Here is a 14680-nt window from a genome sequence, read left to right on the forward strand (position 1 = left end):
ATGGACGTGTCCCCACCGTCCCGGGCCGGGCTCCTCCCGGGCTCGGGCGTTACGGCGGTGCCGGTACCGGTGCGTGCTGCGTGCTCGGAGCCCCGGGAGCTGGGCTGCTGGCGGGACCCGTCCTGCTCGAGGGTTTCGTTCTGGCAGCCCCCTGCCCGTCCCGGGTGCGGGTGCAAGCTCTGCCTTCCGAGCTGAAACTCGCCGGTGTCTGAGGCAGGCTGTGCCTTTGAGCCTGGCTGTGTTTTTCCTCAGCTTTTCTTTGGAGATTTCCCAGTTCAAAGTGAAATTATTTCAAAACGCACAGTTATTAGGGCATAGAAAAGGTTGAATGAACTAACTATAGCCCTTATAACTTTTTTTCCTTCTAGAGCAGTGGGCAGGCTTCATTCGCATACGTTGCATCAAATTTTAATGGTCCCTCAGTTTGTCACTAAAAGAGATAGCATCACCTAAAAGCCATAGCATCCATGCAGTTGTTCTATGATACTATTTTGTAATTATAATAATTTGCATCATCTTTGTCTGTTTTACGGTGAAACTGCAGAGTATTGTCTGTACAGTGTACTGTTGCTATCAGAAATCAATTTCTGCATGCCCTTCTGTTGCCGTTAACTGTAGAGTTTATTGCGTTAGAACTAAATTGCCTGAAATGCACCTGCTTTTGGCACCTAAATGAGATGTGAGCTGTGGTTGCTTTTGAATGATTCATAACTGCTGTAATTGCCAAAATTCATCTGTGGGCTCTGAGGGCCTGTCCATTTGTTCTCCTTTCAAATTGCACAGGCAGGGCTGTTTGTGTAACAGGAGGAAAGCTGACACCCCAAAGTTCAAACAAATTCAATGCCATGCAAAGTTACAGTAGAGTTGGAAGCAGATCCTAGATTTCCTGTCTCTTCTGCGCAGCTTTTAATATTCTCACCCTGCTGCCCCCCTTCTCTCTTCCACCTTTGTAACACGCTTGCTGTCATTTTGATTTTACTTGGGCGTCCTGCATTATAGCCGTATAGTTTTACTGTCATATAGCATTTCTGAAAAGAAAACTCAAGTTAACTCATCTTGACACTTCCTTCTTTGATATATTTATTACAGTGTATGTCTTTTACCTGAAACCTAATTATTCATTTTAATTAATTTTCTCTCTTCCTCTTTTAGCCGAGTGGTTTTACCTTGCTCAGTGCAAGAGGTACGTCCTCATACTAACTGTCCTTGTTTTCGGGGGGATGGGTGGGAAGATGTCAGTATATTGTTTAAATCAGACTAGCCTGGATCCAAGTGTTTCCTGTGCTGTGCGTCCACCACCCTGGCACATGTAAGATACTGCATGTGTAAGCCACCAGTCAAGTGGAATTAACTATTGCAGATCAGTGAATTTCAAAGGAGTCAAGAGTCTTTAGGTTTTTTTTCTGAGCCACTCCACGGCTTACAAGCAAGAGAAGAAAATTGTGCAACTCTGCACTGCAGCAGAGTTTTCCTGCTGATCAAGGCATTCAGTGACTCCAAGCCTTTTCCTAAAGGCAAAGGTAGGAACCATCTTCTGAGATCTGTGGCCAGCAATTTAAGTGACGCTGAAATAGATTTAACTGAAACTTGCTCTGAAATGTCTAAACGTATTTCTGAGGGAAGAACGTTGAACTTCCTACAGTTTCCATTTCATGGGACCTGTGAGGGTGGTATCTAGTTGGTTAAAAGTGTGAATTTGGGAAGGTTGGTGCTGGAAATCAATCACTTCAAGATCTTGTAAACTGAAAATTTATATTTTATGAGATTAAAAAGAACTTACATGCTTTGCTTTTACTATGAGAAAAATGAGGAATAACAGATTCGATGCTCTATACCAACACGTTACATTTGTGTGAAACAAGCTGTGTAAAAATGTGGTACTTGTGAACCACAGAAAAGCTAAGACAACGCTGGTAAAATTTACTTAAAACTTTTTTTTATTTATATTTCTTTCCTAATCATTTTGCTTATACTATCAAATTCTCTATGCTTTGAATATTTTGTCTGACTTATATATTGAAATTTTACTTCTCTTCACTTTTCAGTATCAAGTTGGTCAACTTTATTCTGTGGCAGAAGCTAGCAAAAATGAAACAGGAGGTGGTGAAGGAATTCAAGTCTTAAAAAATGAGCCTTACGAAAAGGATGGTGAAAAGGGACAATATACCCACAAAATCTATCACTTAAAGAGGTGAGAAAAACAAAAACACATATTGGTCAGGCAGTTAGACTAAATGAGCTTTGAGTGTCCCTTCCAACTGAATATGGAATACTGTTCTATTCTGGTCACTTGGTATTGATCCACAAGTGTTTAACCAGTTATTGCTTGGTACTCTGGGGCATTTGTGTTTTTTTTAGCACCCTTAAATTTGTTGAAATGTGCATGAATGCTCTGGCAAAGAGTAATGAAAGACCATGCAAAATGCCTGGTTCGTGAACAGGCAAAAGCATCTCCAATGGTATGTTGATATAAGATAGAGAAAAGGAGATTGGTTATTGCATTATAAAGCAAGAATGTTTTTATTTGATCTGCTATTTAACATGAAGTTCTTGTTGCCTGAATGTTTTTTTGCAAAACATTCTATAAGGCATCTCACAAGTTCTTGCAGTGTGGTAATTTTTTTCTAGGAGATAAAGAATAGTTAAAAAGCATTTTTAGAAGTTACGTATACCACAGAGTGGGTAAAACCTGGGTTATTTTGAGAACTGACCCAAATGGTGTTTGAACTCATAGGGTTTAGCAGCTGATGTTAATCCAGAGGGCTGCAGAACCTTAAAGGCAGTCATATTGTTAAAGTTGTGAGGATTAGTATTCAAAATATTTGTAATTTAGGGACTTGGGGAGAGAATCCAAAAAGTTAAAGAACTAAATACATTGAGTACATCTGCTAATGGCTACTTGTGGGGAAGGCAGATGTGGGAAATAAATGCTGAACAGTAGTACTGCTCAAAAGCATCTGCAAGTTACAGTGTGTCAGCAATGTGAGTACAAACATGAAAGCAAGTTCCCTTCAGGACTGTGTTATGCAGGATTGTTGCATGCAATGTATGGGTGGTAACTCTTTTTGGTTGGCTTTGTGCACTGGACTTTCAGATGGATGCAAACTAGAGAGAAAATAGAGTGTAGAAAGAAGTGTGGGCAGTGTGATGTGTAGGAAAGAACTGAAAGAATTGTTTGCTTGTTCTAGGAAAGGAAAACTTCCAGATGAGTGCGACATAAGGTTCCTGCTATATAAAAAGGAGTTATTTAGTGACTGAATTCTATCCATTCCTTATCCACGTGAAGACACGTAGTGTGTTTAAACTCACATGCTTAAGGGTACCAGCCTCAAATACCCTGATAGGAAATACAAAATTTATCTTGTATGGAATTTTGTTTGTTTGTTTTTTCAAACATCCAATTTTCATCAACCATCATGGGCACAGTATAGACTAGAAGGGACATATGTCAGAGGTGGTAATTCTGCTGTTGATGGTAAGCTGAAGTTTTTCTCTTCAGGCATGGCTGAAATAGCTGAATGGCCTTCCATCTAGGCCACAGGCCAGCTGAGTTAGAGGCTTGCTTATTGCTGACCTCCACTTTTGCTAGAGTTTGGAGGTGAGATCCCTTGGGCAGCACTGTCCCTCAATGGTTGTCTCTACTATACTTGATGAGAAAAGAAGGCCTGTGTAGCACAACTTTCATTTTGATCAGTTCATCCAAAGTTACGTATAGCTCCCTGTTGATTATCTTGTGATTACCTTTACCAGATTCTCTTATTTTAAAGTAACATTGTTGGAGTTCCTGCATATTAGACTGTGGGTACCTCAGACAACATACTCTTTAAAATGCTAAGGTAGAATGTGCCTTTCTTTTCAGAGTGGCAGAAATTGATGGGATGCTACAGTTGGCAAACATTTTTTTTCAAATGTTGTTAATGTTTGTTTTTCACAGTAAAGTTCCTGGTTTTGTAAGGATGATTGCTCCAGAAGGCTCCCTGGTATTCCATGAGAAGGCTTGGAATGCATACCCTTACTGTAGAACAAGTAGGTCCCACATTGTGTGTCTTATGTTGTCAGTGTTCAGGAATGGCCTTAAATGGTGTAGGAGAAGAGTTGGTGCTATCAAGCAGAAAAAATATTTCACATTTTGTTGATTTTGTGAGATCTCATGTTCTGAAAAGGAGATCTGCTTCTGAAGAACAACCTCAGTGAATTAGTTTACTGGTTCCTACATAGTCCTTTTATGCAGTGTTCCTAGTACAAGACTGAAGAGCTGCCTCTTCCTTCAAATGTAGAACAGAGCCAGTTAGAAAAGTATGTAATTCGTTATAGTTTGTAAGAATAAGATGACTGCTTTATTTCAATACTTGTAATTGTGTAAGGTATAAGAGTAAACTCTGTTCTATTTTTATTGAATAGCTTATAGTATCATATAATGAACTTAAAAGGTTATGTCTCATAATGTGTTCTGCTGACCTAATGTGTACAAATCCTGGTTGACTAATGTTTTCTAATGTTTCTTGTTCTCTGACTTAGTAATTGTATGTGAGATTTTTCAGAAACTATTGTATCTAATAACATTTTTGTTTCCTTTTTCAATTTCATTCCCTGTGTTTCCAATGACCAGTTGTGACAGTGAGTATTTTAGTTACTATCAGTCCTCTAATGTTTTTTTTTGAAATACATTTTATGTTATTGCTGCTAGAATTGACTGACTCCAGCAAGCTAGCTTCAGCCATTTATATTTGCCTTGCATAGAGCAACTTGTTACTCTATATGTCTGCTACTTGGCTATAATTTGAACTGTAATTTGTCAGAGAAATGCTTTCATTTTTTACATCATGTTTTGTATCTTTGCTTAATTATTTCAGCTCTATAAGTATAATTTTATATTTATATAAAAATTTGTCTATACCGTCTATCTGGAAGTTAAACTGAGTGGGCATAATCAGACTTGTGTTTTTTGATTTTTATTCTTACAGAATGAATACATGAAAGATGACTTCTTCATAAAAATTGAGACCTGGCATAAACCAGATTTGGGAATGTCAGAGAATGTGAGTTGGGATTTAGATATATAGCTTTAGTAATATTTGCTACACAGTCATCCAGATAGAGTATGCTATTTCTGGTAATGGCAGGTAATTATCATAAAAAGTCAAAGCTTTACCTGTTACTAACATAAAACAAGAAAAGCATTATTCAAGTCCATCTAAAGTGGTCAAAGCTGTTTCACCTAAAGAGGTACAAGAACAATAAAAAGTTTTCATTTTTTTTTATGCTGAGGTCAATGCAGATGGTTGATTCTCACCCAGATACTTAGAAAGGTTTTCAGGAAGTGGAGGTCTTTAATTTCATGTTATTCTAAAGCTAGTGCTACTTTAGCAATTTTGTCTGAAACTAGCTTTGTCAAGGACACATCATAGTTCATTTTCATACATTTTTTTTAAGGTTACTTTTTTGAGGCAGCTTCTGTAAATTTTCCAGGCTTGGTGGTAGTATCATTTTCCTCCCTGGTTCATTGAGTTCACGGGTCTCTTCAGGAGACCTCTTAATGTACAGTGACAAACCTATTTACAGAGCATCCCCAAAGGAATAACTGTCAGTATATTTTCAGTGCTGGGATTAATTGCTTCAACCCTAAAGAAAGAATCACATAATCGTAAAGGTTGTAAATGCCCTCCAAAATCACCTGGTCCAACCATCACCCTACCACCAGTATAACCCACTAAACCACGTCCCTAAGTGTTGCGTCCAACTGTTCCTTAAACACCCCCAGGGACGGTGACTCCATCACCTCGTTGGGCAACCCATTCCAATGCCTGACTATTCTTTCTGATAAGAGATTTCTTCTAATTTCCTACCTAAAACTCTCCTGGTGCAACTTGAGGCTATTCCCTCTAGTCCTGTCACTAGTTATCTGCGAGAAGAGGCCAACCCCCAGTTCCCCACAACTGCCTTTCAGGTGGTTGTAGAGAGCAATAAGGCCTTCTCCAAGCATCATCTCCAAACTAAACAACCCCAGTACTATGTGGATATGCTACAGAGAAGGAGAGCATTTCTTATGCAGCTTTACTTGCTCTAATTTTAAGTGTAGTTATGCCTAACATACTACATGTGTGTGGTGGTTTTACCGTGCTAGGCAGCTGAACTCCACTACAACCGCTCTCTCACGCCCTCTCCTCTGAAGAGGAGGGGAAGAAGAAAAGAAACAACTCACAGGTTGAGATAAGGATAATTTAATTAAAGGAAAAATACTTATTAAGGGAAAATTATTATTAATTAAATAATTTAACTAAAGGGAAAGGGGAGAAGGAGTGGGGGAACAAGCAAAGGCTGTGTGGAAGTGCAGAGGAAAGAAATTACTCTCTACTTCCCACCAACGAGCGATGCTTGACCAAGTCCTTGAGGCAGGGCCTCAATGCATGTGGCTGGTGTTCGGGAGGACAGATGTTTTCACGTGAGCCCACCCCTCCCGTCTTCTTCCTTTTTCCACCTTTTGTTGCTGAGTGTGACATCATATAGAATCATGGAATCATAGAATATCCTGAGTTGGAAGGGACCCTTAAGGATCATCAAGTCCAACTCTTGACACCGCACAGGTCTACCCAAAAGTTCAGACCATGTGACTAAGTGCACAGTCCAATCTCTTCTTAAATTCAGACAGGCTCGGTGCAGTGACAACTTCCCTGGGGAGCCTGTTCCAGTGTGCAACCACCCTCTCTGTGAAGAACCCCCTCCTGATGTCAAGCCTAAATTTCCCCTGCCTCAGCTTAACCCTGTTCCCGCGGGTCCTGTCACTGGTGTTAATGGAGAAAAGGTCTCCTGCCTCTCGACACCCCCTTACGAGGAAGTTGTAGACTGTGATGAGGTCTCCTCTCAGCCTCCTCTTCTCCAGGCTGAACAGGCCCAGTGACCTCAGCCGTTCTTTGTACGTCTTCCCCTCCAGGCCTTTCACCATCTTCGTAGCCCTCCTCTGGACACTCTCCAACAGTTTCATGTCCTTTTTATACTGTGGTGCCCAGAACTGCACACAGTACTCGAGGTGAGGCCGCACCAGCGCAGAGTAGAGCGGGACAATCACCTCCCTTGACCTACTAGCGATGCCGTGCTTGATGCACCCCGGGACACGGTTGGCCCTCCTGGCTGCCAGGGCATACTGCTGACCCATATTCAACTTGCTGTCTACCACGACCCCCAGATCCCTCTCTTCTAGGCTGCTCTCCAGCGTCTCATCGCCCAGTCTGTACGTGCAGCCAGGGTTTCCCCGTCCCAGGTGCAGGACCCGGCACTTGCTCTTATTGAACTTCATGCGGTTGGTGATCGCCCAGCTCTCCAACCTATCCAGATCCCTCTGCAAGGCCTTTCCACCCTCATTCGAGTCCACAACTCCTCCAAGTTTGGTGTCATCAGCAAACTTGCTCAAAATACCTTCTATTCCTACATCCAGATCGTTTATAAAAATATTGAAAAGTACCGGCCCTAAAATGGAGCCTTGAGGGACCCCACTGGTGACCGCCCGCCAGCCTTACGCAGCCCCATTTACCATAACCCTTTGGGCCCTGCCCGTTAGCCCAAAGGGTTATGGCATGGAATATCCCTTTGGTTGGTTTAGGTCAGCTGCCCTGGTGATGTTCCTTCCTCCCCTCATGCCCACCCCCAGCCTGCTTGCTCTGGGGGGGGTTGGAGGGAGTCCTTATGCTGTGCCAGCACTGCTCAGCTGCAGACACAACACTGGTGTGATACCAGGGCTGTTCTAGCTACAGGTGCAGAGCATAGCACTATATGGGCTGCTGCAGGGAAAGTTAACTCCATCCCGGTCATGTGAAGTTAGTTACATCTTTAAAAATTTATGTACTTTCATACCACATGCATTTCGTCCGGTGTGGACTAAAGGCAGGCTTATTATTTAGGGAACCTGCTAGATTCAGGTTATTGAAACCTTCCATGTTTGCACATTAGAACTTGTGAAGGTTTCTTTCTAAATTAAAAAGCTTGTCCAGATTACTGAATGGGTAATATTTCTAATTAGAGCTTGATTTCGTTAGCTCTGTTGTCTGTGATGGAAGGATACAGATTAATCTTAAATCTGGGTCTCCTGAATGCATGGGAACTGAAGGCTTTGTGCTGGTTTAAAATTAGTTAGTGGCTAAATTTAACTCTGGAAAATAATTCCTTTTTAGAAAAGCAGAGGGAGAAAAGTTTTGAGAACATGTCTGGCTTTAGGAAGTCTAGAAAAAAATCATACATACTGCATGCATATATATTGTATGAGATAGACCACTTTGTTAGGTGACAACATGAAAATCATTCATTTTTCTCCTTTGCAGGTACACAATTTAGATCCAAACACGTGGAAGAGTGTTGAAGTTGTCCATATTGACATTGCAGATAGAACTCAAGTAGAACCAGGAGTAAGTAAATGCTTTGATATTGGGATATGGTTGCAATGTGCTTCTAATCCCACTGATGCTTTTTGTTGGTTGTGAATAATCTAGAAGTGGTATGGATTTTTATCTGACAGAAAAATGAAAATTGGCTTGAATTGAATAATTCCTTCCTAAGTTCCACACTTAGCAAATGTGTTTACAACTTTAATTACTGAGTTTGACTTTTAGTTGCACAACTAAAACATGAAGGGCAGCAGACTTTTGGCACAGGCGTAGTTTTTACTTGTAGATAAAGTAATTGATAATGCAAGCATTTGTGTGCCCATCTTGGTTTGTGAAGCCAAGAGCAAGAATCTACCCCGTGTGTCCTGCATGACAGAGCATGGTATATTCATCAAGCTGCTCTTGCGCTTCTGCTGCTACTTTTGGTTAGAAATTCTTTAAATAATTCAGTCCTTTTACCCATCCTTCACTCTGGGGTTCAGGCAATCTCAAGAGGAACCATTGGGGTTTGCCGTTGAAACCTAGACTGACTTTTTTTTTAAACTTCACTTATTAGAACAGCTCTGAAGAAATGAACTGCTTATTTCTTCTGAGAGCTGTGGAATTACTCATTCATTTTCCTTCTAGTGATTGCTTTGGTGAGCATAAGCACCTGGATATACCCAGAAGTCTGTCCTTAGAAGTCTGTGGTTCTTTACCTGAGAATATGAAGTTTAATACCTTGATACAAGAAGGAAAAATTTAAGAGGAGTGATCTTATAAGAGCATGTGATTACTTAGTGAAGTTGTATGCAGAGCAAAGATAGCTTGTGGTGTCTAAGATTGCTTATGTGTGTGGTGGAAGTAGGCTGCTAGATGAGGAAGAGAGTGTGACAAAGCTTAGTGTTGGGGATGCACACGTTCAACTTTTTTTTTGTACAAATTCTGGTTGAAAAGACATGCTCTAAATCTGATTTTATCAAATTCTGCTGAAGTAAATACACAAAGATGTGTAGTTCAGCTTTATCTGGTGTGTTGAGATTTTGCTGACAGGATAACACTTAATGTTTGTAATAGTTCCCATTCTGTTCCCCTCTATTGTCAGTTTTCTGTTAACCAGCTCACTGTATGTATAATTGATCTGAAAAAGAAGGTAGGATATGTTGGTTTACGCGAATTTAGAGGGCAGCTTCACTATACTTAAGTGCTTGTCCTACTTCCTTGCTCTTACTGTGGTTGCTTTTTATGCGTTTTTTTAATTTCTGCTGGAGTTGTGTAGTTTGTTTAATTCTAACAGCTGGGATGTTCTATGTCTAATCATTTATTTCTGAAGAGTAGGAAAATGGTATGGTCTAACACCGACACTTACATATATGTGTTTATGTGATAACTTGCAGCCATTCTTGATTCTATTTAGTTGTTAATTTCTAAAAATAAATATGTGGATATCCAGCATTGTGGGGAGCAGTCTCCTTTGCAGGAAAGTGAAGGAAGGAGGGAAAAGGCTATGGTATGTGAAGTGGTAAGGATTCTGCTTCATAAATTGCTGTTTCTACCACCAACATAAGTGTGTAACCTGCACTGTTGCTTAACTGATGTTTAACAGATGATCTGTGGATTTACATGTATGAAAATATGTTGTTTGGAGAACCTCCCTGTAAATCAAATTAAATGTGTCTTGCCTATTTTAATGCAGCGAGGAATCGTTTTGCTGCCCCTTGTTCTTTCAGACATTCCATAAGACCTTAGAGCTGAACTGGCAGGTAAATGTATGTTGTGCATTCCCTATTCCATGCCTGGAATTGTGGCAGACAACTACAATGCTGTCATCTGTCAGAATGCTTGCTCGATCACAGTATGTGTAAATAAAGGGTTGTGCTTATTACTAATGTTTGTTGAACTTAAGTATCTGTTCTGTCTGAAGTACTCTTAGTGAACAGCACTGCTTGTGCTATGCCCTCTTGCACTATTAGATGACATGGTCTGCCTTTAATGTTGTGTTTCCTTTGTACTGAAGACTGACAGATGGTGGTATGCTAAAAGAAGCTATATATATGGCTCAGGACAGAGATCCATCTAACCCAGTATCCTGTTAGTGGCCAGTAGCAGATACTTTGTGGAAGGATAAGAAACTTGGGAAGCAATAGAATATGAGAAGCTGAGAGGTTGTTACCTGTTTTTAAAGGACTTCCAGACCCAGTGGCTGTGTCTACCCCGTTAATTAGCCACTTAGGTTCCCATGAGTGCATCTAATCCATTTTTGAAACCATTTGTACTTATGACTTTTTTGGCATCATGAATTCTATGGAGAGTTGAGAAGGAGGAAGAATACTTTTTGTTTGCTTGATAATTTAATTAATTTTGGGGGGGGAGAAATAGTTCCCTTTTTGTACTTTCTGCAGAACTTATCCTTCAGACTTTGATCAGACTTCCTTCATCCTCCCCCACCTCCTTTTTATCCTATCTTTCCAAGCCAAGGGTCCTCTATCTTTCAGTCCATCTTCATGTGGAAGTTCTTGGAACTATTTTCAGTACATTATCCATGTGGTTTTTTTCCCTTTTGAATATTACAGAGTATCTAAACTATGAGGTCAGAATGGTTTAAGCCAGATCCTCTAGTCATTTCTGATGTTTCTAACTTCTCCTCCTTTTCTAGTAACTCCTAACATATTTTTTTTAGCTGTAGATAAGTGCTCAGCAAGTATTTTAAAGTTCAAAGTCACAGTAAAGTCCGTTATTGTGTAGGAATACTCGAGAATAATTTTCATCATATGATTCAGTTTTTCATTTCGATTTCATCTTCCAGACATGCAGTTTTGCAAATACTAATGTTACCAAACAAAGAGTGGCTTTGTATTTAAAACTCTATGCAAACTTAGATATAATCCTGAGTTATCTGTAGGCCAGCACCCTTTTCATTCCACTTGTTTGCCCCCCTTTCCTAGATAGTTAGGATTTTATTTTACAGCAGAAATTCTCTTTGACACAGACTTGTAGTGTCTCTTGTTACAAAAATCTGCAGTTGGTTGCTTTTGTTTTCTCTGTCTTTACTGGTTATGAGTCTATGAGAAGACACTTTCAATTTATGTTAATGACTTAGGTTTGCTGTGAAATATTTGTAATGGAACTTGAATAAATTTTTTTTTTTGAAGTTTCAGGTACATGATAGTAACAAAATTGCCTGATCCACTTGCTTTATGCCTTCAGAAAAGGCTTATGGTTTAGGAAATTAAATGTCCTATATGAAAGCATTTACTGTTTTCTATACGGTCCCTTTGTCCAAAAGGTTTACCTCTACAATTTCTTCCTGTTTGTTCAGTGATAGTAGAACATTGGCTTGTTCACTCTATTGGGTAGTTTCTGAAGTCACTTACATGATAGGCAGTTTTTTAGTTACAGTGTTTGTTCTTCAGCCATTATCTTTCTAAGTGGCTGACTGTTTTTTTTTCTGGTGTACTGGTTTTTTTAGGTGCACTAGGAAAAGGAATACTCAGTGTTGCCAAAGGAAAGTTTTATGTATGCATTTATTTTCTTGGTCACAGTTTGGCCTGGAAAAACAAACCAAATGTACTGGTTTGTATAACATTATGACTGAAGAAATGGAACTGCATTTATAATATCCAGCAGTCTTGATAAAATTTTGATAAATATATTCAAGATTTTTTATCTTGTATTAGTGAGCGAACCTTGCTATGACAGTTACTTTAGTTTCAGAACTGCAATCAGCATAAATACAGAAAATAGTAAATTTCTTTAAGATACTGTGTCATGCATGTGCTAACTTGCGCTGATTTAAGTATGTGGCCCAAATCTGTGGCTTTCTTCAGGTATGCATTTAACCCTGGTGTCTCTTAATCATCTCCAGTGTGCAATCCAAGTAGCTTTATGTGATTTGTATATAAACATTATTTCCCAAGAGAGTAAGACTTTTTAAAGAGTAAATGTTTGGAAACAATTTGTAAGAAACTAGTGTGTAGTGAAAACAAAGAAATTGAAGTCAGATTTATAGCCATTTCTGTACAATGAAGAGGAAATTAAATATCTTGTTCTATGTCATTTTGGATCTTCACTATATTACTTGAAACAAAATTCTAAAAATGTAATTTTATACAGATCAGTCAGATTATTTAATGCTGCATTAAGTACTAGAGATAAGGGTTTTCTGTTCAGTGTGCAGTACCATCCCTTGTTCTGTGGTTTCAAAAATATAATGGAATATAGGAAATCTTTTTCTTGTGTAGTCTGTAAAAGAGTTAAAAGATTCATGAGTGAAAGAGCTGTTTTTTTTGATAGCAACGTGTATTTATCCCAGTTTGGACTCAATCTATGATATAGGCATCTAAAAGGTCTGTATTACTAGCCCAGAAGCTTAGTATCTGTTGTGCATTTTGTTTATAATAGTCTTGGAACATCTTGGCTACATTGTGGACTGTGCATTAGCAAAAGGATCAGATTATACTTCTTAGTTACTTCTGAAGGATAAAAAATCAAGAACATTGCTTTGGAAGAATGTCCAATCAACTTAAACATTATTTTTGTTGGTCTTCAATTCTGTAGGGTTGTTTCATTTTGGCATCCAGGAGAGGCAGGTGTGGATGTATGGACTGGTGTTCAGCCGGTGGATGTTCTCTAGATGACTTCAGATCATGTGGTTATACCTTTATTTGGCAGTCATTTCTCAAATCTTGTGAAGCTCTGCTTTCACATTGCTGTGAGAGTTTACAGTCTAGTACACAAAACTACTGTGTATTGAAGATTGCTACAATGGCTCTGGTCTCAAGTAATCAGTATTTTTATTCATCTGCTGCTGAGGAAAGCCCAGTGACTTCTAATACTTGAAAGATCCAGGGGAAACTAGATTTTGTAATGTCCTTGACTTGTTTGTAATACATTAGTGATTAGGATTCGGGCATCATAGAATCATAGAATATCCCGAGTTGGAAGGGACCCATAAGGATCATCAAGTCCAACTCCTGGCACCACACAGGTCTACCTGAAAGTTTAGACCATGTGACTTAGTGCACAGTCCAATCGCTTCTTAAATTCAGACAGGCTTGGTGCAGTGACTACTTCCCTGGGGAGCCTGTTCCAGTGTGCAACCACCCTCTCGGTGAGGAACCTCTTCCTGATGTCTAGCCTAAACTTCCCCTGCCTCAAAATGACGGTGTTGTAGAGTACCTCTTGAAAGTCACAGTATGAATGGTCACCAGTGCTCTTTGAGATGCTGCTATCCAGAGAAGTGTTGAAAACAGAGTGACTGCTTCAGGCTTGACTTTTTGCCCCAAAGTGTGTTTTCTCCTTCACCTTGTTGGACATTGTTAGTAAAGAGCAAATGCCATTTAACTAAACGGACCAAAATATGCAAATGGATTTTTTTGAATATCAGTTACGTCTACAGTAATGCTGGTGACTGTTTCATTTATGAGACTTGAGAATCATGCACTGAGCTGGGAATTTGACATACTTTCAGCCTGACTTTCTTCTTTTATTTTTTTATCTTGATGTGAAAGAGGATTCACAGGTCTGTGGGTCAGAAAAGAGAAAAGTACTAGTATGTTTTTCCTTCCATGGTCAACTTCATGTAGTTTCTGCTAAGTAATATTGGTAGTATGTGTGTTCTTCCATTTAAAGTTCAAAGAACTAATGCAATACTGAGTTGGAAGGCCTGCAATTGTATCTGTGTGCCCAGTCACCTGTGTAGGTGGTGTTCAGGAAGCTTTTTTCATGAATTTGCAGATCACATACCAGACTTGTGTCATTTTTAATGTTATTTTCAGGAAGATTTCCTAATACGATTCTATCTCGTATGTATGCTTTTGAGTTTTATAATAATTAGTAGACTGAAGTGTGAGCTATCAGCAATACTGCTATTACTTTTATCAGGCCTTAATAATGAAAGGAAGTGGTATCACCGGTATAAAGTTGCTCCTAATGTATTGATGCATCTTGGCATACCTTAGCTTCTGTTGATGGGCAAAGAGTTGTAAAGAAACATGGTTTCTGGGTTTGTTGTGATTATTACTTTATTGTATGTGGTTGTTGTTCATAGTCTCTATTACTGCTTGTTGCATTCACATGTTGTATTGAGATTTTGAGCAGTAAGTGCATATGAAACAATATTTGTGTATTTCTTTGAAAATGTCTTAATTTGTCTATATTCTGACACTGCTGCCTAATGTATGCCTGTATAGCTTTCAAGAGGGCTTCAGTGTTTTCCAGCTGTAGTACTTGCTCCAACTGTTGCCTGTTTTTCTTCCTAAGAAGGAGTTGTTGCTGTCAGGAGTTAAGCTCTTGCTACACGGATATTTTCCTTAAACTCTGCAAAG

General features: G+C 39.4%; 1 protein-coding gene across 1 annotated transcript in view; it reads left to right on the plus strand.

Moving 5' to 3' along the window:
• Nucleotides 1-14680, plus strand: part of PITPNB (phosphatidylinositol transfer protein beta) — a 29382-nt gene continuing 14702 nt past the window's right edge. Inside the window, exons 1-7 of the mRNA XM_035340885.1 lie at nucleotides 1-63; nucleotides 1124-1183; nucleotides 2046-2191; nucleotides 3935-4026; nucleotides 4610-4617; nucleotides 4965-5039; nucleotides 8313-8396. Coding sequence (XP_035196776.1) covers nucleotides 1-63; nucleotides 1124-1183; nucleotides 2046-2191; nucleotides 3935-4026; nucleotides 4610-4617; nucleotides 4965-5039; nucleotides 8313-8396 — 528 coding nt within the window. The remainder of the gene's footprint in view (nucleotides 64-1123; nucleotides 1184-2045; nucleotides 2192-3934; nucleotides 4027-4609; nucleotides 4618-4964; nucleotides 5040-8312; nucleotides 8397-14680) is intronic.

This window comes from Oxyura jamaicensis, chromosome 15 (assembly GCF_011077185.1).
Source record: "Oxyura jamaicensis isolate SHBP4307 breed ruddy duck chromosome 15, BPBGC_Ojam_1.0, whole genome shotgun sequence".
Lineage (NCBI taxonomy): Eukaryota > Metazoa > Chordata > Aves > Anseriformes > Anatidae > Oxyura > Oxyura jamaicensis.